This window comes from Petromyzon marinus, chromosome 53 (assembly GCF_048934315.1).
Source record: "Petromyzon marinus isolate PM22_M1 ecotype Great Lakes invasive population chromosome 53, UKy_Petmar_22M1.pri1.0, whole genome shotgun sequence".
NCBI classification, from domain to species: Eukaryota; Metazoa; Chordata; class Hyperoartia; order Petromyzontiformes; family Petromyzontidae; genus Petromyzon; species Petromyzon marinus.
Window position 1 is genome coordinate 7,752,121 of NC_133719.1, and position 25,232 is coordinate 7,777,352.

At 46.7% G+C, this 25,232-nt stretch overlaps 1 protein-coding gene across 1 annotated transcript; it reads left to right on the forward strand.

The window, feature by feature from the left end:
• The first annotated feature begins 200 nt into the window (after positions 1-200).
• On the forward strand, positions 201-8,240 carry LOC142905375 (uncharacterized). Its single transcript, XM_076051880.1, has 3 exons — positions 201-212; positions 3,825-5,416; positions 8,231-8,240. Exons 1-3 carry the CDS (start codon positions 201-203, stop codon positions 8,238-8,240), a joined length of 1,614 nt encoding a protein of 537 aa, XP_075907995.1.
• The last annotated feature ends 16,992 nt before the right edge of the window (positions 8,241-25,232 follow it).

The following is a 25,232-nucleotide window of genomic DNA, read 5'->3' on the forward strand; positions in this document are numbered from 1 at the left end:
AATATGGTTTTTGGGGGGGGGGCAGAGCTTTGTGACGTCATAATTGAGGGGGGGGGTCTGACTTTTTCTGACGCCGTATGACGAGGGGGGGGTAAAAAAATCGTCCAAAATCGCGTGACGTCATTTATGGACGGCCCCTTTTGCAAAAAAAAAACCGGCGCATCGTCGTTCGTGTCGGGAGGAGAGAATAACGGGCCGAGATGGAGACGATGGTAATGGTGTAAATGTTAAGGGAATTTTAGTAGTGACATTGGCATTGCAATAAAATGTTAATAAAATGTTAATGCGCAAGTTATAATGGAGGAATTTGACTTTGTCGAAGTCATGCATGCATTCCGAAGCGATTCTGACCGTTCTTGACGCGGTGATTACAAGCCATCAAACACTTGGAAACTAAAATTAAAGTTCAAGAAAAGGTTAAAGCTGCGCTTTACAAAATTGTCTAGCTGCGCGGAATATAAGTTATTTTTTATTTTTTAACTACTCCCTAAGTAGTGTGTTAGTCTGCTGCAAATGCTATTGTAAAACATTCGCCTGCAGGCTCCATTGGCTAATGCATTAGAACATGTATTTATGTGGACAGGAATTGTGTCAATTATTTGTGTAAACATAGATGCTGTGCTACCGTGGTCTTCCTGTAGTGGTCTTGATATCGTTTTCAGAGAACACAAGCTATCACAGGAGGCAGACTCGAGTACAGAATTGCGATCATTCGATGCAGAGATGAGACGGCATTCTCACTCTCATATGCGAGAGATATCAAACAGCACAGAGGGGGAAGGGGGGTACAATAACATGATAGTGCAGTACAGGGAATACTCTACTTACGAACGAGTTAGGTTCCAGAGGTCTCTGTTCGTAAGTCGATTTGTTCGTAAATCCAATTTTACTCCTGTCGATTCCAAACATGCTGTAGGGAATGTACACTAAACACGGGGAATGGCTTTACAAGTTGTATGATATCCTCTATATGTAGATGCCGCTGGTTCTTCATGTTCTGCAGATGTAATCGCCAATGGTTCTTCATGTTCTGCAGATGTAAACGCCACTGCTTCTTCATGTTCTGCAGATGTAGATGCCACTGCTTCTTCACGTTCTACAGATGTAGATGCCACTGGTTCTTCACGTTCTGCAGATGTAGATGCCACTGGTTCTTCATGTTCTGCAGATATAGATGCCACTGGTTCTTCATGTTCTGCAGATACAGATGCCACTGGCTCTTCATGTTCTGTAGATGTAGATGCCACTGGTTCTTCATGTTCTGCAGATATAGATGCCACTGGTTCTTCATGTTTTGTAGATGTAGATGCCACTGGTTCTTCATGTTCTGCAGATATAGATGCCACTGGTTCTTCATGTTTCGCAGATGTAGATGCCACTGGCTCTTCATGTTTTGCAGATGTAGATGCCACTGGTTCTTCATGTTTCGCAGATGTAGATGCCACTGGTTCTTCATGTTCTGCAGATATAGATGCCACTGGTTCTTCATGTTTTGCAGATGTAGATGCCACTGGCTCTTCATGTTCTGCAGATGTGGATGCCACCACCGCAATCTATTGCGGTTGAACTTACGACTCTCGGTCCGAACAGGCAACTGGACATACGGACCAGGTTTGTTCGTATCTCTGAAATTTCGTAAGTCGAATGTTCGTAAGTAGAGAAGTCCCTGTATATAGTGTATCGGGGACGGTGCTGCTGTACAATGATTAGCGCACTGAACTTTCACTCCAGAGGTTGCCAATCTCCCGGCACAGCAGTGGAAAACAACGGCTGTATGTAGATCGCCAAAACGTTAAAAGACGAGCAGCAGTGAGACTCATAATAAAGGTTTTTGGGTTAGATCGCGTTATTTATAAATGTGTCGTAACCCTCCACCACCCGACACGGCCAATCAGCAAAAGAAGTGTCACGTTGACAAAAGACAAATAATTCACTTCTTTAGCCCACCGGTGTGTTGAAGAGTAAATCCACAACATTTACAGTTTGAGTACGACTTTTCGCTGGTAAATACATCCAGCATCATCGGGCAATTCGCCAGAATGGTAAAGCCCTCGCTTGCTCCCGGTTTTATATAGAGCAGCAGGGTGACGTCATCATTTAACTCATATCAGGTGCAGTGATTAGAGGCGGAGGGGGGGGGGTATTGTAATTATATAATCGATTAGTAATCAGTCATTGGTTATGATTAGTAATGAGTTGTAGATTAGCAATTAGTTGTAATGTGTGTTAGTGATTATATGCTATGTTAGTAATCCGTTAATTAGTATGTGTTTCCCCTATAAGGAATTGTAATGTGCATTCATATTCTTAGCTTCCTCGGCAAAGCCACGCCGTGAGATTGTGGCCATGCAACCCAAACGGTGGAGCAAAAGAAAGAAAAAACACACGCGAACTCTCTCCCGCAGCCCTCTCGTGGCGAGCAGACCTCCGACGATGGCATCATTTAGCCCCTGGACATATTTGCCATGGGCAAGGCTAATACGGTTGTTGGGAAAGGTCGAGCCGCGGCGAGCTAATCAAGTGTGTGGGCTAACTCCCAGCTCTTCGAAGAGACCGTCTAGCCAGCGCCGACGAGTACGCGGAAAATACCACCCTCCAGCCTGCAGTGCCAGATTATCCTCGTAGCAAAAACAGCTACAGATGCTACGGGCCCCGCACTAGCTTCATCCGGCACTGACTCCAGCGGGGCCTTTCTAGAGCTTCCTCTAGCGTAGGCTATTCCGGCATGCAAGTGGCGTGAGCGAGCAGTGGTATCTGAAAACCCATCTCACGGGCTATGGGGGGGTGGGGGGGGTGGTCCATAATTACCAATGAGGTTTTGAGTCCAGTGTCCTTCCTGTCTGGCCCCGCGAACGTGAAATTTGTTTTGACTGCTCAAGGGAGAGGGGGAACGCGATGTTATCCGCGAGCGAGCAACAATCACCGCCAGAAAACAACCAGAGACGTGAAACCCCCAGGTGCCAGACAGTTGTAGCGCGGCAAACGCGACACGCGTTCTTTTTACAAGGCTTTGCCTCTCGGTGAGACGTTGGCCAGCTCGTTGCCTGATGTATGCCGATAAAAACGAGGCACGTGGGGTGGGGGGTGGGGTGTAATAATAACAAAAAGATTCTACTTGTGTTTTATTAACATTACATATTGTATATTGCAATGTTGAGTTTTAATGCATCGTGGTGCAAACTCGTGTCTCCAGACAGAAGTCAAAATATTCTGCTCACCGCATTCTGTTAAAAAATATTGAAATTTTCGTTTTAAGTAGGGATGTGATCCCATTGTTTTGAGCAATACAAACCTTGTGGGTTTTTTTTATATCTGTCCCATAAACTAATAAAACAATTTATTCGAAATATATTTTTTGCTTCCCTTTGATCCGACAATAAGGGAAATTAGATCATTATATATTTTTTCCTATGAAGAAGGGTTATTGCCCGAATTATATATATTTTACGAATGTGTTGAGTGTTTTTCCCCCCATTGTATCGCTTTTCGTCCGTGCCTTTACTCGCCAAAAGCGGTGCCCACGTGGCACCAGGTGACATCACTGCTGCTAAGCACGAGGCCACGTGAACTTACTACACGATGCAAACGATCTGAAAATCCAAACAAGGTGCGGACTCGTTCTTGCGGGTTCCGAGAACCGAGAAGCCATCGCATCCGAAAACGCAGCTCTTATAGAGCGGTGTTAATAACGCGGTGCTAATGATCACGTTGACGGCACACAGTTTAGACTTTCGTTGTGATCGCGACCCGCGTGATGACTGCCCGATCGTCGGTTCTCCATGGCCCTCCCTGCCGTCGAGAATTCACGTCGCCCCTTCACGTAGCCGCAGCAGAGGCAGCAGCAACAGAGTGGGCAGCGGCGGCAAGAGGCAACAGCAGAGACAGCAAACAGCGGCAGCAGGTGCAGCAGGTGCAGCAGCAGCGGCAGAGGCAACAGCAGAGATAGCAAACAGCGGCAGCACGCGCAGCAGAGACATCAGAGGCAACAGCAGAAACAGCAACAGTGGCACGCGCAGCAGAGACAGCAGAGGCAACAGCAGAGACAGCAACAGTGGCACGCGCAGCAGAGACATCAGAGGCAACAGCAGAGACAGCAAGAGTGGCACGCGCAGCAGAGACATCAGAGGCAACAGCAGAAACAGCAACAGTGGTACGCGCAGCAGAGACAGCAGAGGCAACAGCAGAAACAGCAACAGTGGCACGCGCAGCAGAGACATCAGAGGCAACAGCAGAAACATCAACAGTGGCACGCGCAGCAGAGACATCAGAGGCAACAGCAGAGACAGCAACAGTGGCATGCGCAGCAGAGACATCAGAGGCAACAGCAGAGACAGCAACAGTTGCACGCGCAGCAGAGACAGCAGAGGCAACAGCAGAAACAGCAACAGTGGCACGCGCAGCAGAGACATCAGAGGCAACAGCAGAGACAGCAACAGTGGCATGCGCAGCAGAGACATCAGAGGCAACAGCAGAGACAGCAACAGTTGCACGCGCAGCAGAGACATCAGAGGCAACAGCAGAGACAGCAACAGTGGCACGCGCAGCAGAGACATCAGAGGCAACAGCAGAAACAGCAACAGGAGCACGCGCAGCAGAGACAGCAGAGGCAACAGCAGAAACAGCAACAGGAGCACGCGCAGCAGAGACAGCAGAGGCAACAGCAGAGACAGCAACAGTGGCACGCGCAGCAGAGACATCAAAAGGCAACAGCAGAGACAGCAACAGGAGCACGCGCAGCAGAGACATCAGAGGCAACAGCAGAGACAGCAACAGTGGCACGCGCAGCAGAGACAGCAGAGGCAACAGCAGAGACAGCAACAGTGGCACGCGCAGCAGAGACATCAGAGGCAACAGCAGAAACAGCAACAGTGGCACGCGCAGCAGAGACATCAGAGGCAACAGCAGAAACAGCAACAGTGGCGCGCGCAGCAGAGACATCAAAAGGCAACAGCAGAGACAGCAACAGTGGCACGCGCAGCAGAGACATCAGAGGCAACAGCAGAGACAGCAACAGTGGCACGGGCAGCAGAGACATCAGAGGCAACAGCAGAGACAGCAACAGTGGCATGCGCAGCAGAGACATCAAAAGGCAACAGCAGAAACAGCAACAGGAGCACGCGCAGCAGAGACAGCAGCGGCAACAGCAGAGACAGCAACAGTGGCACGCGCAGCAGAGACAGCAGAGGCAACAGCAGAGACAGCAACAGTGGCACCGGCAGCAGAGACATCAGAGGCAACAGCAGAGACAGCAACAGTTGCACGCGCAGCAGAGACATCAGAGGCAACAGCAGAAACAGCAACAGTGGCATGCGCAGCAGAGACATCAGCAGAGACAGCAACAGTGGCACGCGCAGCAGAGACATCAGAGGCAACAGCAGAGACAGCAACAGTGGCACGCGCAGCAGAGACAGCAGAGGCAACAGCAGCATCAGCAGCAGCAGAGCAGCAGCAGCAGCAGTAGCGGCGGGGGGCTTCGCGTGGTCATCCATCGCCAGGAGGCAACTGGCGACATGACGCGTGCGGTCGGGCGGGTGAGTTCAGAGGTGTTCAGTGCAAGGGCTTTCACGAGTCGTCCCGTTAAGTTGTCGTCGCGATTCAGGGGCGGTGATTCGATTCAGTTAATACTGTATGTGTTTAGGGGCCGTCCATAAATGACGTCACGCACCTGGGGAAGTGGGGGGGGGGGTCAGATATTTGTGACGATGTGTGACGAGGGGAGGAGGGGGGGGGTGTGAGAAATGTGACGTCACATCAAAATGCGCAACTTTAAATAAATATAGACAACACGTTCTACTTAATAAAATAGACTTTTTTTTATAAATGTTTTCTCCTACAACATCAGAGTGCAGCGCCGCATTAAATACGCACTACAATGACAATAGTTTAAAGCGATTTGAAGCATGTTTTTTTTATTTGGGGGGGGGGGCAGAGCTTTGTGACGTCATATTTGAGAGGGGGGGGGGGTCTGACTTTTTGTGACGTCGTGTGACAAAGGGGGGTGGGGGGGTGGTCAATAATCGTCCAAAATCGCGTGACGTCATTTATGGACGGCCCCTTATTGCTGTTAATGCAGTGCACTCAAGTGGCTGGAGAGATCACGCGTGAGCCCATTGCATACCACACAAAGATCCCCCATATAGCCTTAACAGACTGTAGGGGCAAGTGCTGTTAGCGAGCACCTATGAAGGCCGGAACGGTACACGAGGGGGTGGGTGGCCAGCACCACGCCCGACCGCCTTTGTCTCCCTAGTGGCAATGTTTACACACCACACCAGGTACTCATTTGAGGCTGAGTCGACCTAGGGGAGGCCCGGGACCGGTTCAGATAATCGTCACTGGTGTTGGCCGTGAGCGGGAATCGAACCCGGGTCGCCAGGTTCATAGCGCAGCGCGCTAACCGCTACACTATCGCATACCACACACAGACACGGAAAAACAACAACCTCCCACACGCACGGTTCCGTAGGTGCTGCGTGATCTCCCGAATCGATGTTTGACACCACCTCAGTTTCAGTTTCATTCATTTATTTATTTCAGTTTCATTTATTGGAAGGTATAACCCCGTGAGCCATGCGGCTCTTGACTCGGGTGCAACCTCAACAAAACAAAAACACGAACAAGAAAAACATCTTAAACAGAAAAATCCTGGAAAGAAAAAAAACCCAGCAAAAGTCTTCCAGAAAAATGACACCGCATTTCAAGGCTGTGTGCGTATGAAGAACAGTGCGCGCGCGCGCACACACACAGAAACACGTAATTCTTCGGACAAAACGCACAGAAAACAGACAATGTGCACACGTGAATAAATAATTAATAATAAACACACACACACACACGTGCTCTCAGCCAATACACGTTTTATTTATTACGTCACATACGACCATGAGTTATTGTTGGCCGAGGCACCAGCGGATGCCATAGAGATTTTATATATATATTTTAAAAAAAATGCGTAAATAATGCACGATCAAAGTACGCCACAGTTTGACAAAACCTTCACACCAAGTTTTCCGAACACTAGGCCGCAAGCTCCCCACCTGCAAAAATCTGCAGCAGGAAGCGTGTTTCACTGCTGCACGGCCAAGGTGTTCAGTGCTAGCGACCGCTTTTTTTTTGTATTCCCACCACGATCGTTCTTCTCTTTGATCTGTAATTCTCTTACCGGGACTTCCCATTATAAGCCCCCGGGGGGGGGGGGGGGGGGGCGGAGGGTGGTTTGTCAGTTGTGCATCAATAATAATACATCAACCAAAATCCACACGTAGTAAGGATCCAGAGGTAGCCCTGGTTCGATTCGATCTCCAGGCGCGGCAGCTCGAATACTTGGCAAGCTTCTTGAAATCCCTCCCGCCGCTTGCTCGCCCCAGCAGTCCAAACGTGACGCCCCCTCGTGTTGCGATCGAAATGTCGTGGGTTTTTTTTATTTTTATTATTTTTTTATTTTGTTTTTTATCCGCTTTATCTTTTATTTTTATTTTTCTATCTGCGTGACTTCACCGAAAGAACCAAAGAATAGGCAACACAACCCCAACGCTTGAGTCGCCGATCGTCAGGCCACGCGCCGTGGGGGTCAAACGTGGGAGCTCCACCTTCACTTCGGGCGCCCTTGCACGAGCGGTTCTGCGAATAGGCAAATTGAACCTCACGACGGGACCCCGGGGGTTCCGAAGAAGCGGAAGTCGAAATCGTAATTGATGCGTTCATGTTTTTTGTCGACTCCGTACCAGCTGCGCGCCGTCCTGGCGCGGATCGTCCTGCTGTCGCCTCGTCCAAGCACGGCGACGAGGACGAATTGCGCAGGAGGAACACAACTTTTAAACTTCGATTAAAAGCTTTCGTGACTACCCCTTGACAAAGGAATTAGCATAGAATTTAGCATTGAAATGGATTCCAGAGGCAACAGACTAGGCAGCGGTGGGGGGCACTGCTTCCTTCCCGATGAGTCCGAATGAGAACGAAAACGGGTCCACAGTTGTCCATCTCTGTCTCGCTGGTGCAGTCGGTCGGTCGCGCTGATGCTCGATTTATTTGATGGTGACCCGAGACAAGGGGACCATAATGCACTGCTTCGGGAAAGGCTGGTGGGGTTTTTTGCATGCGCAAAACGTGCTTTATGTGCTTTCTACGCATGTTTGTGTCTTATTTGAAACATAAGATAGTAATGAACAAAATAAAATTATGGATACGTTGGGCATATCGCTTGCCGTTGTGAGCGTTTTTTTTTTTACAGGGGTATCTGAGGCCCCGAAAATATTAATTTTCATTGCCCTCTTTAGGCGATCCTGGCGGCTGTTCAATCTTTATAATTGTGCGTGCGGGGACAGATGAGGCTTTATGTTTTGGCACGGTGGGCTACGCGCGGCGCGAAAGAAGTTCAACGTACATACACACAGTCCAAATGAACGTATAGCTTTACCAGCAATACACAACAAAAATTGTAGCCTCTTAATGTGAGTGTCATGGGGAAATGCAGAAGATGCCCAAGGGACATTGAGATTGCATTTGCAGAAAGACAATACAGTATTTGCTGTGAAAGTGGTAAAGGTGCAGCCCCTGCAATTGCTTGCTTGCGCCCCTGCTGGCAGAAGGTCCTCCACTAAAGGGAGCTCTGGAGCCTCAAGCAAGAGGGGAATTTTGGACCACACAACGCTAGGCCAGGAACACACTTTACTCTGCCGTTCGGACAAACCCAGCGGCGTGACCCCGATTTGATGCTGCTGGAACGGATTCGGCTCCTGAGAAGTTTCCCCCGCACGCGGGGCGAAACGTCGGACGTTGGCGCAGGACAGCGCGCGCCTCGCGACTCAAAATAAAAAAAAGAGAGAGAGAAACGAGTCGGAGAGCCGACTGATCCCAGCATCTCAACATTTGCCGCCTACGTCCACGGATATATATTTTTTATATATATTAAAAAAACGTCCGTGAAGTTAATTTGTTTTTTATTGCACAAAGCCTCACATGCATTGACAACCTGTGCAACACAACCGCGAAAACCCACACATTGGGAATCAGCCTTTTTTTGCCGAGACATATGTACGTTTTGGGCCGTACAGTATATATGTTTGTACCGTATGTATGTTGGACTTCTTTCGCACCGTACGTAACCAACCGCGCTAATTGGAGGGGCAGGGGAAGGATAACAAACTAGACACCAAAAAGAAGTTCTGAGGACACGAGTTTTCAATCGAGATTAATTCAAAGTGAACAGCTCCCAGTGGCTTCCTCATATCGGAAGAGAAGAGCGTTCCAGACGGCCGCAGAAGCGCATCTGAAAGCGCCGGGCGATGCGGTGACCGCCGCCTTTGTTCGACGGTTGTACTGCCATTTCCAGGCCAGCCTGCAGCACAAGCCTATAGGTGCTGATATTCGCAGGCGGTCTTCCATCCAAGTACGAACCGGGCTTTAAAAAATATGGTTGTTTTACAAAATCAGACCAGATTTGGGCACGCGAGTAGTTGTATGCGAGAGGGATGGGTTGTTTTTATTTAATGGGGTCAAGGCCACCTTGAATTCTAGAAGTAGGAGGTGTTCTGAGATAAGAACTCACTGTAATGAGACGCAATAAATGAAAAAGTATTCTGTTCACCCAAAAACACATTTAAAATATGTATTTTTTTCCGATTTATCATTCTAAACGCGCTCGATCAAATTCATCTCTTTCGACAGTTCCCTGTACACGGTGCTTTTTCAGCCGTGCAAATGACCTTTGGCGTGAAGTATATCTCACGCGCGCATCTTACACACAAGAAGAGGCTTTGCTTGCGGGAAACGGTCGGCACCGCACCGGACTTGCAATCCAGAGGTCGCCGGTTCGATCTGATCTCCCGGTTTGGCAGTTCAAACATTGGTGTGCAAATGTTTTAAACCTCCTCCCCCCCGCCCCCACCTCGCCTTTATCCACCCAGCAGGATTGCATGGATAATAGAGGGGGTAGATTTGAAGCTTTCGTGACTGCAAGGATTCATACTCTTTGGTTTTTTCGGTAAAGTCACGTAGGTGAAATATAATTTAAATTCGAAGAAAACAACTACATTAAATCACGGCGTTTCGGAGGCAACACAAGCTTCCGTCTTCAGGTGGAACAGTCACAGCAAGATAGCTGCATCAAGTGGGGAGTTCTGAGACCCTCCAGCTTATATACAGGTTAAGGGGGGGGGGGGGGGGCAGCCAAGCAGGGGGCGATGGACGACGATGGCGTGCGGGGCTAAGTTAATCCGTCTTTAGTTATGTTGAGGGTTCGGGGGAAGCGGTGGTTCACTGCACTATTAAACTAAACTATTAAACTAAACTATTAAACTAAAGTATTAAACTAAACTATTAAACTAAACTATTAATCTAAACTATTAAACTAAGCTATTAAACTATGTTATTAAACTAAACTATTAAACTAAACTATTAAACTAAACTATTAAACTAAACTATTAAACTAAACTATTAAACTAAGCTATTAAACTAAACTATTAAACTAAACTATTAAACTAAACTGTAAAACTAAATTATTAAACTAAACTATTAAACTAAACTATTAAACTAAACTGTTAAACATAACTATTAAACTAAGTTAATCCGTCTAGTGTTATGTTGAGGGTTCGGGAGAAGCGATGGTTCACTGCACTATTAAACTAAACTATTAAACTAAACTGTTAAACTAAACTATTAAACTAAACTATTAAACTAAACTATTAATCTAAACTATTAAACTAAGTTAATCCGTCTTTTGTTATGTTGAGGGTTCAGGGGAAGCGATTCACTGCACGGGGGCAATGAAAAAATGGTTTAAAAAAAGTCTGTGCGCTTATAAGGTAGCTGAAGTTTTGACTTGGTTGATGACATCTTTCCAATGGTTGCTCAATTTAAAACCATCCTCTCGGTTGAAGTTGTGTCTATGTTTGTATATCTGGATGGCTCCATGGACTTAGTTTAATAGTTTAGTTTAGTTTAATAGTTTAGTTTAACAGTTTAGTTTAATAGTTTAGTTTAATAGTTTAGTTTAATAGTTATGTTTAACAGTTTAGTTTAATAGTTTATTTTAATAGTTTAGTTTCAAAGTTTAGTTTAATAGTTTAGTTTAATAGTTTAGTTTAGTTTAATAGTTTAGTTTAATAGTTTAGTTTAACAGTTTACTTTAATAGTTCAGTTTAATAGCTCAGTTTAATAGCTTGGTTTAATAGTTTACTTTATAGTTTAGTTTAATAGTTATGTTTAACAGTTTAGTTTAATAGTTTAGATTAATAGTTTAGTTTAATAGTTTAGTTTAATAGTTTAGTGTAACAGTTTAGTTTAATAGTTTAGTTTAATAGCTTAGTTTAATAGTTTAGTTTAATAGTTTAGTTTAATAGTGCAGTGAACCATCGCTTCCCCCGCACCCTCAACATAACTAAAGACGAATTAACTTAGCCCCGCACGCCATCGTCGTCCATCGCCCCCTGCTTGGCTCCCCCCCCCCCCCCCCCCACCTTAACCTGTATATAAGCTGGAGGGTCTCAGAACTCCCCACTTGATGCAGTTATCTTGCTGTGACTGTTCCACCTGAAGACGGAAGCTTGTGTTGCCTCCGAAACGTCGTGATTTAATTTAGTTGTTTTCTTTTCTTTTACATTTTATTTTACCTACGTGACTTTACCGAAAAAAACAAAGAGTATAATAGAGGGGTTTTTTTAGGGTTAGATCGCGAAAATATATAAATGTGTCGCTAAAACCCACCACCACCCGACACAGCCAACTAGTAAGGGTTAATTTTATTGGTTCTTTCGGTAAAGTCACGTAGAAGGGAAATAATAAAATAAAAAACATAAAACATAATAAAATAAAATTCTCACGACGTTTCGGCCACAACGCAAGCAGCCGTCCTCAGGTGAAGAAACAGAGCTGTCGGAAAGACAGCGTCTTAATGAACACTGCTAAGCTTGGCAGCGTATTTTAAGCTGGGTGGGAGGAGGAGAGAGCCTTGACAAAGGAGTTTACATATCAACAGAGGAATTTAGCATATTGATGACAAATGCAGATATGGGGTTAGTCACTCGTTGCGGAATGTGTAGGCGGTGGGGGGGGTCTCAAAGTCATATTATGCTCGTGTATTATGTAGGATTAGCAGTAATAAAGGGAGGGGAATTTGTTTTTATAAGAAAGAACTGCAGCAGCCAAACCACCGCGTATCAAGCTAGTGCATTATGTGGGAAACAAAAAAGGAGTTTCTAAAGAACCACAAGTGGCCCCTGGTGGGCCTTGCAATGAAGAACGCCGCTTTAGAGGAGCTCCACGGAGATCCCACTCGCTGAACCAATGGAGGGGCGAGTTTCTTCATTCTGCCCACGACCCCCTCCGCTACCCACCACCCTGCCCCTCCACCACTATCCTAAGTAGCACAAGTAGCTACGTGTGTAGTAGTAGCTACGGGCCCCGCACTTTCAAGGGCCCCGCGCTAAACGCTTTCAAGCGATCAATTCCGGTTCAGTGATTCTGCCCTTGCTCTATTACTTTAGTACTATACCGCCTTCCAGTGGGTGTTTAAGGTTAGCGATTTGTCGTATTATCCGGCTGTATAGCAAAGGGAAAACCACAATTACTTTACTATTCAAGTGAAATTTGTGTTCCAATATCTATGTATTTATTTATTCATTCATTTATTTATTTGCTTATTGATTGATTTAGGGCCCCTGTCTAACATATGCTACAGGCCCCGCACTAGCTTCATCCGGCACTGCCTCTCTTCACCAACCTCTGTCCACGAAGCAGCACAGACGAATGAGTGCGCCGCAGTGAGTCGATGCGCGGGTCGTGTGACGAGGCTGAAGTCGAGTGTTCCCCATCCCTTCCCTCTGGCGAGCGCGGAAGGGGTCGGTCCAAATGCCCTCTCGAGACCGACCCGTCTGAGTGCACGCTCTTCCACCAGAGCAATAGCGCGAGCAAGCAAGCGCAGGGGGCTGCACTCGTGTGTTTTTTTTTACATATATTTAGCAATGTATACGCAACGCTTCAGAGCCATGCAAATGAGCGTTTGATGTATAATCTGATGTGCACATCTTGCTAACAAGAGGCTTATTAATGCAACTTGGCAACCATGAACATGTAACATTTTAAAGGGAAACACTTTTAAATTCATGTCGAGTAAACATCACATTTTAGCCAGGGGATCGAGTAATATATGTATGCCCTTCTTAAAAGTTCCGTGTCAACACTGCTGCATTACGTTACTGAACACAAGCCCAACGACCCAAAATGTCAAAGCCAGCAACAAAATGCGCGCGACCGAAGATGTAACAGATAATAGTTGAGAGTTCACCTGCTGCCTGGTGGTTGAACACGATGCGGGTAAGATTAAACAGTCCGTGTCTGGGAGACCGAGTTATCAGTATAGAGTGGAGGAATCAACGAGTCAAGTTCGAGGGAACAATATCCACGGTGATAGCGATAGAGGAGTGATAAGGAGGTGGCTGACCGCCGATCAAATGCAGCCAACACGACATGCCGCAGGATTTCAAACACAACAAGTTTTTTATGGTCCAAGCCTCTTTTGTAGTTAAAAAAAACGAAAAGTGTGATTCCCGATTTTTATATTTTTAAGAAAATATAGACGAAGGCCGCATAGGATGAAGAAACAAATTGGGCTCGGGCAGGACACGTTGCTTGCAGAGGCGATGGACGGTGGTCGAGGACTAACGGATGGGATCGCAGTCAAAGGAGGGAAAACGCGCAAAAGGTACCCGTAGCGGAACGAGTGGTGCAATGGGTGAACCCATCGTCCCGTGCCAGTCCACCACAAGCTCTTGTAGGGGAAACCTTGGGCTCTCAGGTTTTCTGAGATGAATAATCATCCAAACACAATAGCTATTTAAATGTTTAAAAAAAAAATCAGTCCACCCAAAAATGCATTTGAGCATCGCCAAAGAATATTAAGAAAGACCATATATTCCTGGAATTCATTTAAAAAAAAAGATTGAATCTTGCAAGTGGAAACACTGCCCCGGCGAGCTTGTGCCCTGATGTTCCAAGGCTCTCGGAATAAGTCGTCCGTGCCAGTCGAACACAAAACTCAGATTTTCGGAAATTAATTTATTATTATTCCCCCCCCCCCCCCCAAAAAAAAAATATCTTGAATATATTTTTCCAAAATAATTTCAGTCCACCCAAAAATGTATTTGAGCCTTTTAAAATATTTGATCAGCTAAATACTCCTGGAATTTATTTATTTTAATCATAAGGTAAGAAAACTCTGTCCTGGCAAGCATTCAGCATGTGACATAATGTTCCAGGGCTCTAGGAGTAAGCCATCCGTGCCAGTCACCCACACGCTCTGTTAGTGGCAACCTTGTACTCGCTGGTTGTTGAATATTACTTTTACAACAAAAAAATCTATCAAAATATTTTTCCAAATATTTCAGTCCACCCAAAATTTAATTTGAGTCTCGCCAAAGAATATTTGGACCGGCTCGATATTCGTGGAACTCATTTAAAAAAAAAATAAGAATTGAATCTTGCAGCAGGAAAACACTGGTATTTCAAGCATCCGGCATGTGTCCGAGGCTCTCGAAGTACCAACCATGCCAATCGTCCACAATTTCTGGTCGTGGCAACCCTTAAGCTCTCTGGTTTTCGAATATTAATCTTCCACAAAAAAATATCTTGAACATATTTTAAGAAATATTTCAGTCCACCGAAAAATGTATTTGAGCCTCGCCAAAGAATATGTGGACCGGCCAGATATTCCTGGAATTCATAAAAAATGTTTTATAATAATTGAATCTTGCAGTAGAAAAACACTGACCCAGGTGAGCATCCGGCTGTGTGTCCGAATGTTCCGAGGCTTTCCGAGGCCGGCGCACAGTCGCTCAACACGCACACACTTCGCCCCCCTCGCTCCCCGCATGCCACCTGCCCTCACCGTAACCCCACGGACTTGCCATTGGGCAACCAAATTAAACACACTAGTTCCTGCCAGGCAGATGTTAAGCGCGCGAGTTCATGCTTGGCCTCGTGTTCCTGCGTGCGTGCGATAACACGGGGTAGTGACGTCGAATCGCGTCGAGATCACGGCCCCTTTTTTCCTTTCACTTTGTCCGTCAGCGGGCTTTTGACGTGGCCGTGAAATTTGCACGCAGCCTCTGTATGTGAACATACAGATGCATCACTTACGCAGTCTCATTTTGAGCCAAAGCGATGTAATAATGCATTGCAAAAATGGCAACGGCCCGCACCAGGTACTCATTTGAGGCCGAGTCGACCTAGGCCAGGCCCTAGACCGGTTCAAATAATCGTCACTGGTGTTGGCCGTGAGCGGGTGTCGAAATCGGGTCGCCGGATTTTGTTAGCGCAGCTCGCTAACCGTTCCATGACATACTCCCCACACAAATGCAAGCGCGCGCACACACACACTGGCATTAATGCACGTGTACCAACAGACACACAAGTACACGCACACGTGAATTAATTCCCAGGTGTATATATGAGCATGAATTACACACTCTTTGGTTCTATTCGGTAAAGGCACGTAGGTAAAAAATAAAACAACAAAAATCACGACGTTTCGGCCACAACACAAGCGGCCTTCATCAGGTGAAGGGATCAGGCTGTCTCGAGGACAGCGCTGGAGTCTGAGCGTGGCTGTGTTTCACTCCAGCGCTGTCCTCGAGACAGCCTGATCCCTTCACCTGATGAAGGCCGCTTGTGTTGTGTCCGAAACGTCGTGATTTTTGTTGTTTTATTTTTTACCTACGTGACTTTACCGAATAGAACCAAAGAGTATGGATCCTTGCAGTCACGAAAGCTTAAAATCTAGAAATGAATTACACACTCACGCGCACTTTTTTATTTTTTTGAATAAAAATTTCAAAATGTACACGGTCGAACCACTGCTGGATGAAGTCCCCACCCCACCCTCCACCCTCCCCCCGACCCCCGACACATCCTTGCGTTTTGCGACGTCAATACATGCTGACGAATGTTTACACAAGGGTAACGAGAGCACGCCTCGACTGTCCTTGCAGAGCAAGCGACGAACGCGCTCCCCGCATATTGGGATCGGTGTGGCACGTTGCAACGCTTTCAAAATTAAATAGACTCACCGAAGGCAATTGTCGAGTCGCCAACCATTGTAGTTTCGGGTGTCTCTGCGTTGCGCTTTTTTTCTTTTTCAAAGGACGTTTTCTATGCACGATTTCCTATCTCCCGGCGGGGCAGGCAGTTGAAACAACGGAGCTAGTTTCGTGACACCCTCCTCCCCAACCACTTTTCCCAATCGGCATGTGCACCCGCGTGTACACCACTGCTATGCTAAGTCGGGCAATCAAATGCTAATTTTTTATGCTAATTTCTTTGTCAAGGCACCTTGTTTCCTCGCACACAGCTTAAAGGTCCGCGGTCTGAGCGTGGCTGTGTTACACTCCAGCGCTGTCCTCGAGACAGCCTGATCCCTTCACCTGATGAAGGCCGCTTGTGTTGTGGCCGAAACGTCGTGATTTTTTGTTTTTTTTTGTTGTTTTATTTTTTACCTACGTGACTTTACCGAATAGAACCAAAGAGTATAGGCCAAATGCCCTCTAGGATCTTTGGTTTTTAAGTGGACGTCTTTCCGGCAGCAGCGGCACGGGCAAGATATTGCAGGGCTGCGCCTTTAGCTTTTACATGACACATTTGGCTCGGTGCACGACGCGTCAAGAGGAATTAATTGTGCGATAGTTCCGAAATATAAAATATATATCTTTAATGTAGATTTTTTTGTGACGTTTCAGTGACGAACATGACAATCGTGCGAAAGGATTTGCTGTTAATCCTCGCGAGTAAAACTCTAATTGCGCGAATGGTGTGACCGGTTACGTTCACGATTCGCGTGTCTGTCGTGCATTCTGCTTGAACTCTCGCCCCGTGTGCGCATAAGGAAAGGCCGCAGAAATAATGTTCCTGGTGTCGTATGTTGTATACATGTTGTATGTTGTATGCATGTTGCATGTTGTATGCATGTTGTATGCATGTTGTATGTTGTATGCATGTTGTATACATGTTGTATGTTGTATGTATGTTGTATGCATGTTGTATGTTGTATGCATGTTGTATGTTGTATACACGTTGTATGTTGTATGCATGTTGCATGTACAGTGAGGAAAAAAAAGTATTTGATCCCCTGCTGATTTTGTACGTTTGCCCACTGACAAAGAAATGACCAGTCTATGTTGTATGCATGTTGTATGTTGTATACATGTTGTATACACGTTGTATGTTGTATGCATGTTGTATGTACAGTGAGGGAAAAAAGTATTTGATCCCCTACTGATTTTGTACGTTTGTCCACTGACAAAGAAATTATCAGTCTATAATTCTAATCGTAGGTTTATTTGAACAGTGAGAGACAGAATAACAACAAGAAAATCAAGAAAAACGCATGTCAAAAATGTTATACATTTATTTGCATTTTAATGAGGGAAATAAGTATTTGACCCCCTCTCAATCAGAAAGATTTCTGGCTCCCAGGTGTCTTTTATACATGTAACGAGCTGAGATTAGGAGCACATTCTTAAAGGGAGTGCTCCTAATCTCAGCTTGTTACCTGTATAAAAGACACCTGTCCACAGAAGCAATCAATCATTCAGATTCCAAACTCTCCACCATGGCCAAGACCAAAGAGCTCTCCAAGGATGTCAGGGACAAGATTGTAGACCTACACAAGGCTGGAATGGGCTGCAAGACCATTGCCAAGCAGCTTGGTGAGAAGGTGACAACAGTTGCTGCGATTATTCGCAAATGGAAGAAACACAAAAGAACTATCAATCTCCCTCGGCCTGGGGCTCCATGCAAGATCTCACCTCGTGGAGTTGCAATGATCATGAGAACGGTGAGGAATCAGCCCAGAACTACACGGGAGGATCTTGTCAATGATCTCAAGGCAGCTGGGACCATAGTCACCAAGAAAACAATTGGTAACACACTACGCCGTGAAGGACTGAAATCCGGCAGCGCCCGCAAGGTCCCCCTGCTCAAGAAAGCACATATACATGCCCGTCTGAAGTTTGCCAATGAACATCTGAATGATTCAGAGGACAACTGGGTGAAAGTGTTGTGGTCAGATGAGACCAAAATGGAGCTCTTTGGCATCAACTCAACTCGCCGTGTTTGGAGGAGGAGGAATTCTGCCTATGACCCCAAGAACAACATCCCCACCGTCGAACATGGAGGTGGAAACATTATGCTTTGGGAGTATTTTTCTGGTAAGGGGACAGGACAACTTCACCGCATCAAAGGGACGATGGACGGCGCCATGTACCGTCAAATCTTGGGTGAGAACCTCCTTCCCTCAGCCAGGGCATTGAAAATGGGTCGTGGATGGGTATTCCAGCATGACAATGACTCAAAACACATGGCCAAGGCAACAAAGGAGTGGCTCAAGAAGAAGCACATTAAGGTCCTGGAGTGGCCTAGCCAGTCTCCAGACCTTAATCCCATAGAAAATCTGTGGAGGGAGCTGAAGGTTCGAGTTGCCAAACGTCAGCCTCGAAACCTTAATGACTTGGAGAAGATGTGCAAAGAGGAGTTGGACAAAATCCCTCCTGAGATGTGTGCAAACCTGGTGGCCAACTACAAGAAACGTCTGACCTCTGTAATTGCCAACAAGGGTTTTGCCACCAAGTACCAAGTCATGTTTTGCAGAGTGGTCAAATACTTATTTCCCTCATTAAAATGCAAATCATTCATAACATTTTGACATGAGTCTTTCTGGATTTTTGTTGTTGTTATTCTGTCTCTCACTGTTCAAATAAACCTACCATTAAAATTATAGACTGATCATTTCTTTGTCAGTGGGCAAACGTACAAAATCAGCAGGGGATCAAATAACTTTTTACTCTCACTGTATGTTGAACTTCTTTGGCACCGTACGTAGCCATCCGTGCTAAATCGGGGGTGCGGGGGAAGGACAACAAAACTAAACACAAAATGCAATTCCAAATGCAATGAGTTTTCAATCTAAAAATGATTTTAAAGTGCATATCTCCAGTGGCTTCCTAATATCGGAAGGGAGAGCGTTCCAGACGGCCACGGAAGCGCATCTGAAAGTGTCGCGCGATGCGGGGTGTCAGTCTTTTTGTTTGACGGTCAGCCAAAAGCCAATGCTGCTGCTGCTGCTGCTGCGATTGTGACCGGGAGTTGGCGTGATGGTGGTTTATTCTCCTTGACGAGTGGTGTCAAACATACCCCAGCAACATTTTCAATTGCCTACACAATTTTTAAAAGGGGGGGTGGGGGGTGGTGGATGGGGGGGGGGGATGAGCCTCCAGAAGGTGGTGGGGGGAGGGGGGGAGGGCTCAGAGTGGGGGGGAGGGCTCAGAGTGGGGGGGGGAGGGCTCAGAGTGGGGGGGGAGGGCTCAGAGTGGGGGGGGAGGGCTCAGTCCCCTTCAGCCCCCCGGCCTCCTGCCCGCCCTCCCCACTCCGCCCCCCCCCCCGCCCTCCAGCCCCCACTGACACGCCAGGGTTGCCACTGACACAGGACCGGTTGCCCCAAAGCTATCCAGCCACTTCTACAAATCCAGGGATTTAGGATACCGGGCTATCGGGTGAATTTTAGGGCTCGAATTTTTGGCAAATGCGACGCAGGACACGCCTGCTTCGGAGCAGAGCGTAGAAAACTAGACGGGAGCAGAGAGAAAGCGGCCACGCAGCAACAAAATGGCCAGCGTGGCTTGGCTGCTGTGAAATTCAAACGAAACGAAACAAACAAACAAACAACAACACATGCATGCGTCTCATCCGCGTTTTGAATTTCTTCGCTTTGACTCTACGGACTTCCGTCGCACCACAGATTCCTGCCCGCGGTGCAACGGTGTCAGCGGCGCTGGACTTGCAAAATAAAGACGCATCCGGCCTCTTCCAAAGACGCCTTTGCCAACGCGGACAAGTAGGCCAAAGTAGCCTCTCCAGAGCTCCCTCGTGTAGCCACCCTTCCGCCGACAGCGGTGCGAAACGAGTCATTGCCGGGCCGCACACCTTCACCACCTTTGCTTGGCCACATCAGGCTTGCTGTGCACAGATAGGTTGCTCCGTGGGGCTCGTACGTAATTGTCGGGTTTTATCATCGCTTGGCGTGGGCTTATTATCATGCGAGCATCTGTTTATTGACGTTTTAGCCCTCCTCGTTCCGCCCATACGCTTCATTCTCGAAACTTAATGGCCCGATTCCTGTTGGCTGGAGAACGCGTGGGAGCTTACTTGGCGGCTGTAGACGATCAAGGCAGCCTGCTTATAACCTCCCCGAGTGATTACTTAGGTCAGGTGGTTATTACCAGCGTCTCCTGCGGGAACAGAGATCGTCCCAACGCGACAGGACGTTTGACGAACGCCTGTGCATCCTTGGGTGATTTATATGCAAAAAGGGAAAAATAAGCGAACAAAATGCGCCTCCTTCACATCTCCGTCACCTCCAGCACGGCCTTCTGGGAGTGCATCATCGCAGCAGCAGTGGTCTCAACACGGAAAACTTCTGGACCAGTGTCAACATTTGCTGTCTCATCAGCAGTCAGGCTTGCTTGAATCAACGCAAGTGAACTGCCATACGTTTATAAAGACCGGTTTTGACTTTCAATATCTCATCAGCAGAGTGAGGCTTGCTTGAACCAATTCAAGTGAACTGCCAGACGTTTATAAGGAGCGGTTTATACATTCAATGTCTCATCAGCAGAGTCAGGCTTGCTTGAACCAATGCAAGTGAACTGCCAGACGTTTATAGGCAAGGACCTTCTCTATTAGATAGTACGGTTGGCTGCATACAGTGCGAAAGAAGTTCAACACAGTACATGCTTTAAGAGTGATATTGCGATGCCAATTTCCCAACTTCCGAGGATTTTAGCAAAAAATCTGGCAAAGTTTGGACCTCGACGTCGGCACGCATGGCCCTACTCCGTTTTCGAAAACATATCACGGGATCTCTGAAGTCCACTCTGAGTGCAAACGGCACGCGTTTCGTGGTAAACGCACCCGCGTTATTAACCAGGGCGGCCGCACCTCGGGCACGGGGGGGAGGGGGCAAAAACGCGTCACCACTCGAACACGTTGCAAGTCTCTCACACACGAAACGGTCTCCGTCTCAGTGTGATCCTACGGATAGCGGTAAGAGGACATCACCACAACAAGTTTTTTGGTTCTAATAATAAGGTTTTTCCCCTTTTTTCTGGCAACAAAACTGAAGCCTTTTTTTTTTACGAGGATTCATGTCTGCATTAACCGCAATACCTGCAGTCAAAATGCAAACAAAAAAACATACTATGAGAATATATGCATTGTCCTTGAAACTGATTGGTCCAATATATGCATTGTCCTTGAAACCCTATTATTACATTTTGGTACTGGCAAAGGAGGTCTAATGATGAAGTTTTGGATCTTTGAGATTAGTTTTTTTTTGTAAACAAATGAAATCTTAAAAGTCCAAAACTTTACCGATTAAAAAAAAATCACACCACTTTTTTGTGTGTGTTATCAGTCCAATTCTCGAGACTGCAAACATTTGCCCACGCAAAAAAGTGCATCAGGAAGCAGTGAAAAAAACGACTTGCATGGCTGCCTGCCTGGCTTCGAAATTAAATGTGTGTAACTTCCTCGAGTCGGAATGATTTAGAGAAGAAACAGCGTAGCGCTCGGTGGAAGATGCTGCGGAGACCTCTATTCTTCAAAGCTACTCGGGATACAATATATTCTGCGCACAGGAAATGTTTCACCCTGCGAGTTGCAGGATGGGTTCTGTTCACCGCTGAATCCTGGAGTGCGCAAGCGGTTAGCATTAATTTTATTTAGAGAGGCATAGCGCCGTTGTTTTTAAAGTCGTTGTACTCACTGCAGAGAACTGTAGCGACATGACTGCACTCTATGATAGCTGGCACAAAACCGTGCCACATGCCCTTCCGCATGGCATTTTGGGAGCCTCGCGACCGATAAAGTTATTTCCTTTATTTTTTATTTTGATTCCATTACGATGACGTACACGTACGTCATCAAAACGGGAAGGGGCTAATGAAAGTAGATGGGCCTGCGTGGGACATGTCATTATGGAAGGGACATCTGAGGAGTGGAACGCGTCCGAGAGCACGTCCACCGAGAGTAGATGGAGCTGTGAAATCTGTTCGTGTACCGGTGATGGGCGCATTGCCACATTGCCGGATCGTGAGGTGTGGTGGAGGCTTTGGGAGTCCTTCATCCAGCAGTGGATTGGCCATGGCTGGTGATGATGATTCTGGTTCATAAGTGCACCGTTCCATTGTTGCTGCGGTGACATTTTCCAAATAAATTGCAGCACACGCACCAATACAACTGGGACACAAAAACCTATTATGGCTCTGTAAATGTTCAGGATTTAATTAACAGAGAAATGTGTGTTTTTGCGGAATACGTTCTACAAATAACATGCTGATGGCTTGGTTTTGAATTTTTGTTTGTTTTATGCCAGCAATAAACCGCTTACGCAGATTGTAATCAAGCCAATGGACCACCTCAGAAAAGCCTCATCCGGCCAAGTTCATGCAAAGGATAAATTCGGCCCAAACTCTCTGCGCTTTTTCCGCCCGGCTCTCTGCTCGTCGTTGTGAGCATCGCTCCTCTGCCTTCAAACTGAGGCTTTTAAAAAAACCCGAGTGAATACCCGCGCACACACACACACAGTGTGTACATAAACATAACACTCATATTAACGTGGATGTGGGTGTCTCCTGCCATCTGGTGATATACGAAAACCCCAGAGAGTGCGCCAAAGCCAATTAGAGATGAACTACCTGATGTGCAGGAACAAAACGCGAATGGAAATTAACTGTTTAAGAAAAGAAAGTGCTGTCAAGCAAGCGGAGCTCTCTGTTGCTGTGCGGTGGCGAGATGTTAACCACCTCGCCTGGTGCACAGGAGGTCGCGGGTTCGATCCCCGATTCCCGACCCTGACGCCTGCTGTATATTTGGAGATTGCGTGTCTCTCTCCTCATTGTCGCGTGGATTTTTCTCTGGGTCTTTCGGTTTGATTCCCTCCACATTTATAATGAACCTGCATTTTGAGTATTTGGCTTCTATAAATGTCCACTTGATAAGCCACTTCGTTGAGCTATCATTTTTCGATAGTCAGGTCGCTTCTGAAAAAGAGCATTATAGCTCAGTGGCCATTACCTGCTAAAATAAAATAAAAACTTCATAGTTTGTTTTTTTAGTATGCTCTCGCGTTCACTGCAAACCCAACATCCCACAAATGATCATTTATTTTCAATCAGAAACGTTTTGGAAGTTTGCTTAAAATACAAACGGGTTTATGGAGTCCTACATTTCCGATTGTACTGGTAGGAAACGTAGTGGACTGGAAGTCCAACCGGGATTAATTCACAGGAGGCAGGGGATTAATTGTGTATGTCTGTGGATGTCTGTCCACGTGGGAGGGGTGGGGCTGGGTGGAGAGGGGAGGGTAGGGAGGGGCTGGGTGGGGACGGGCTGGGTGAGGAGGGGAGGGTGGGGAGGGGCTGGGTGGCGAGGGTGGGGCTGGGTGGGGTGTGGGAGGGAGGGGTGGTGGGAGGGGTGGGGCTGGGTGGGGAGGGGCCGGTCACCCCGTGGTGCCCTTATAAAACTCAACGTTTAACCTACTCACGCCGGCTTGTGCCCGCCCTCACAGTCGGGCAATATTTGTGGAATACACCACGTGGTGCCGCCGTTGACCCTAGCCATTGACCGAGCAACCCAACGTTCCTACCAGCTCCCTCCGCAGGAATGTGTTTTAAGGGGTTTGTCTGTTGCTCAAAATCTACTTAGGTAAACTTTGCATATGCCGATTTAAAAATGGAAATTCTCACCAGACCCCCATGGTGCAAAGTGCAGTTTACAACTTGTATTTTTCACTCTCTCTCTCTCTGGCCTTAATCACACCTCCGATTAGCACGGTTGGCTACGTACGGTGCGAAATAAGTTAAATAAACACACATGCATTGTGAGCCATGAATAAGGGCCATTACGCAAAATGTCACGCATTAAATATTTACCTTTTAAGGCCACAGTGTTATTGATGAACTTGTTGACTTTTTATTTACGCTTCTAGTTGACGATGGGAATAGATATGTAAGCCTGACTTTGGGTATCGATTTGGGAACCGTTTAATGTTTAAACATTACGATTACAGATGTTTAAGAACACTTTGAGATATTCATCGTATTTTCATATTTCCAAGTTGTTTACATGATGTGAGGTGACACAATACCACGTGACCCCCACTTTATGCGACGTCTTCTTTTGAGACCGATAAGAATAACAAAAATTCGGATCATCGTTGAATGCATTATCTCGGCCCGGTTGTCAGGTCAATTACCAAACGTGTGATCAAATCATCCGCAATGGTGCCACAGTTTCCCAGATCGCAGAAGCTAAGCGAAGGTTGAACCTCGATTGTGCTTTGATGGTAGAATTCCCGGCAAGCCCGTTGCAGCACCTGATATTGCCACACGCGTCCAGCCGATTGGCTAAATGTGGCGTAACCATTCATGCCTGCAGGGTTGACAGAGGTGTGGGCGATTGACAATGACACATCAACAATTGTGTCATTGTGAAGTCAAAACATTGTTCACGATGATGATGATGATGGCGGTTCTGGGGAGCCCTTCTGGTGGTGAGTATTTTGCAACAAACTCTTCCACGCCGCCCAGCTATCTCAGAAATGGGTGGAAGTACTCACACTTTACCCAACCACGCTCGACCTGGCGATCGAATGACCATGGTGCACTCTCCTCCCATTGTTTCAACCGCTGGGCCGGGAGACGGAATGGAACCAGTGACCTCTGGACTGCAAGTCCGGTGTGCTAACGAGAACACCTATCACGGGATGCTGCCGTGGTAGGGTACAAAAACACAACAATTGACTTACCACGGCAACGAGTACGCGGCGGCAACGAACACGAGGAATAAAAGTGTGAAGTCGTGAACCCACTCGCAGATCATTCCTCTCGTTTGCGTCAAAGCTGAGATCATTGTTTCGAGGACGTGAACAACAGGAAGAACGGATAAAGTTTGCGTTTTATGCGGAAATAAAAGGGGCATCGCATTGCAATGGTGAAATCTGCCAAATGTGCTGTGGAATAATTTATCTCGCAACGCTACTCCAGTTGCACTATTTGCAGGTATTCAGTGATAAACTTGATATTAAGATCTTGAATTTGAAGCTTTCGTGACTGCAGGAACCAATACGCTTTGGTTCTTTCGGTAAAGTCACGTGGGTAGAAAATAAAATAGATCACGACGTTTCGGGC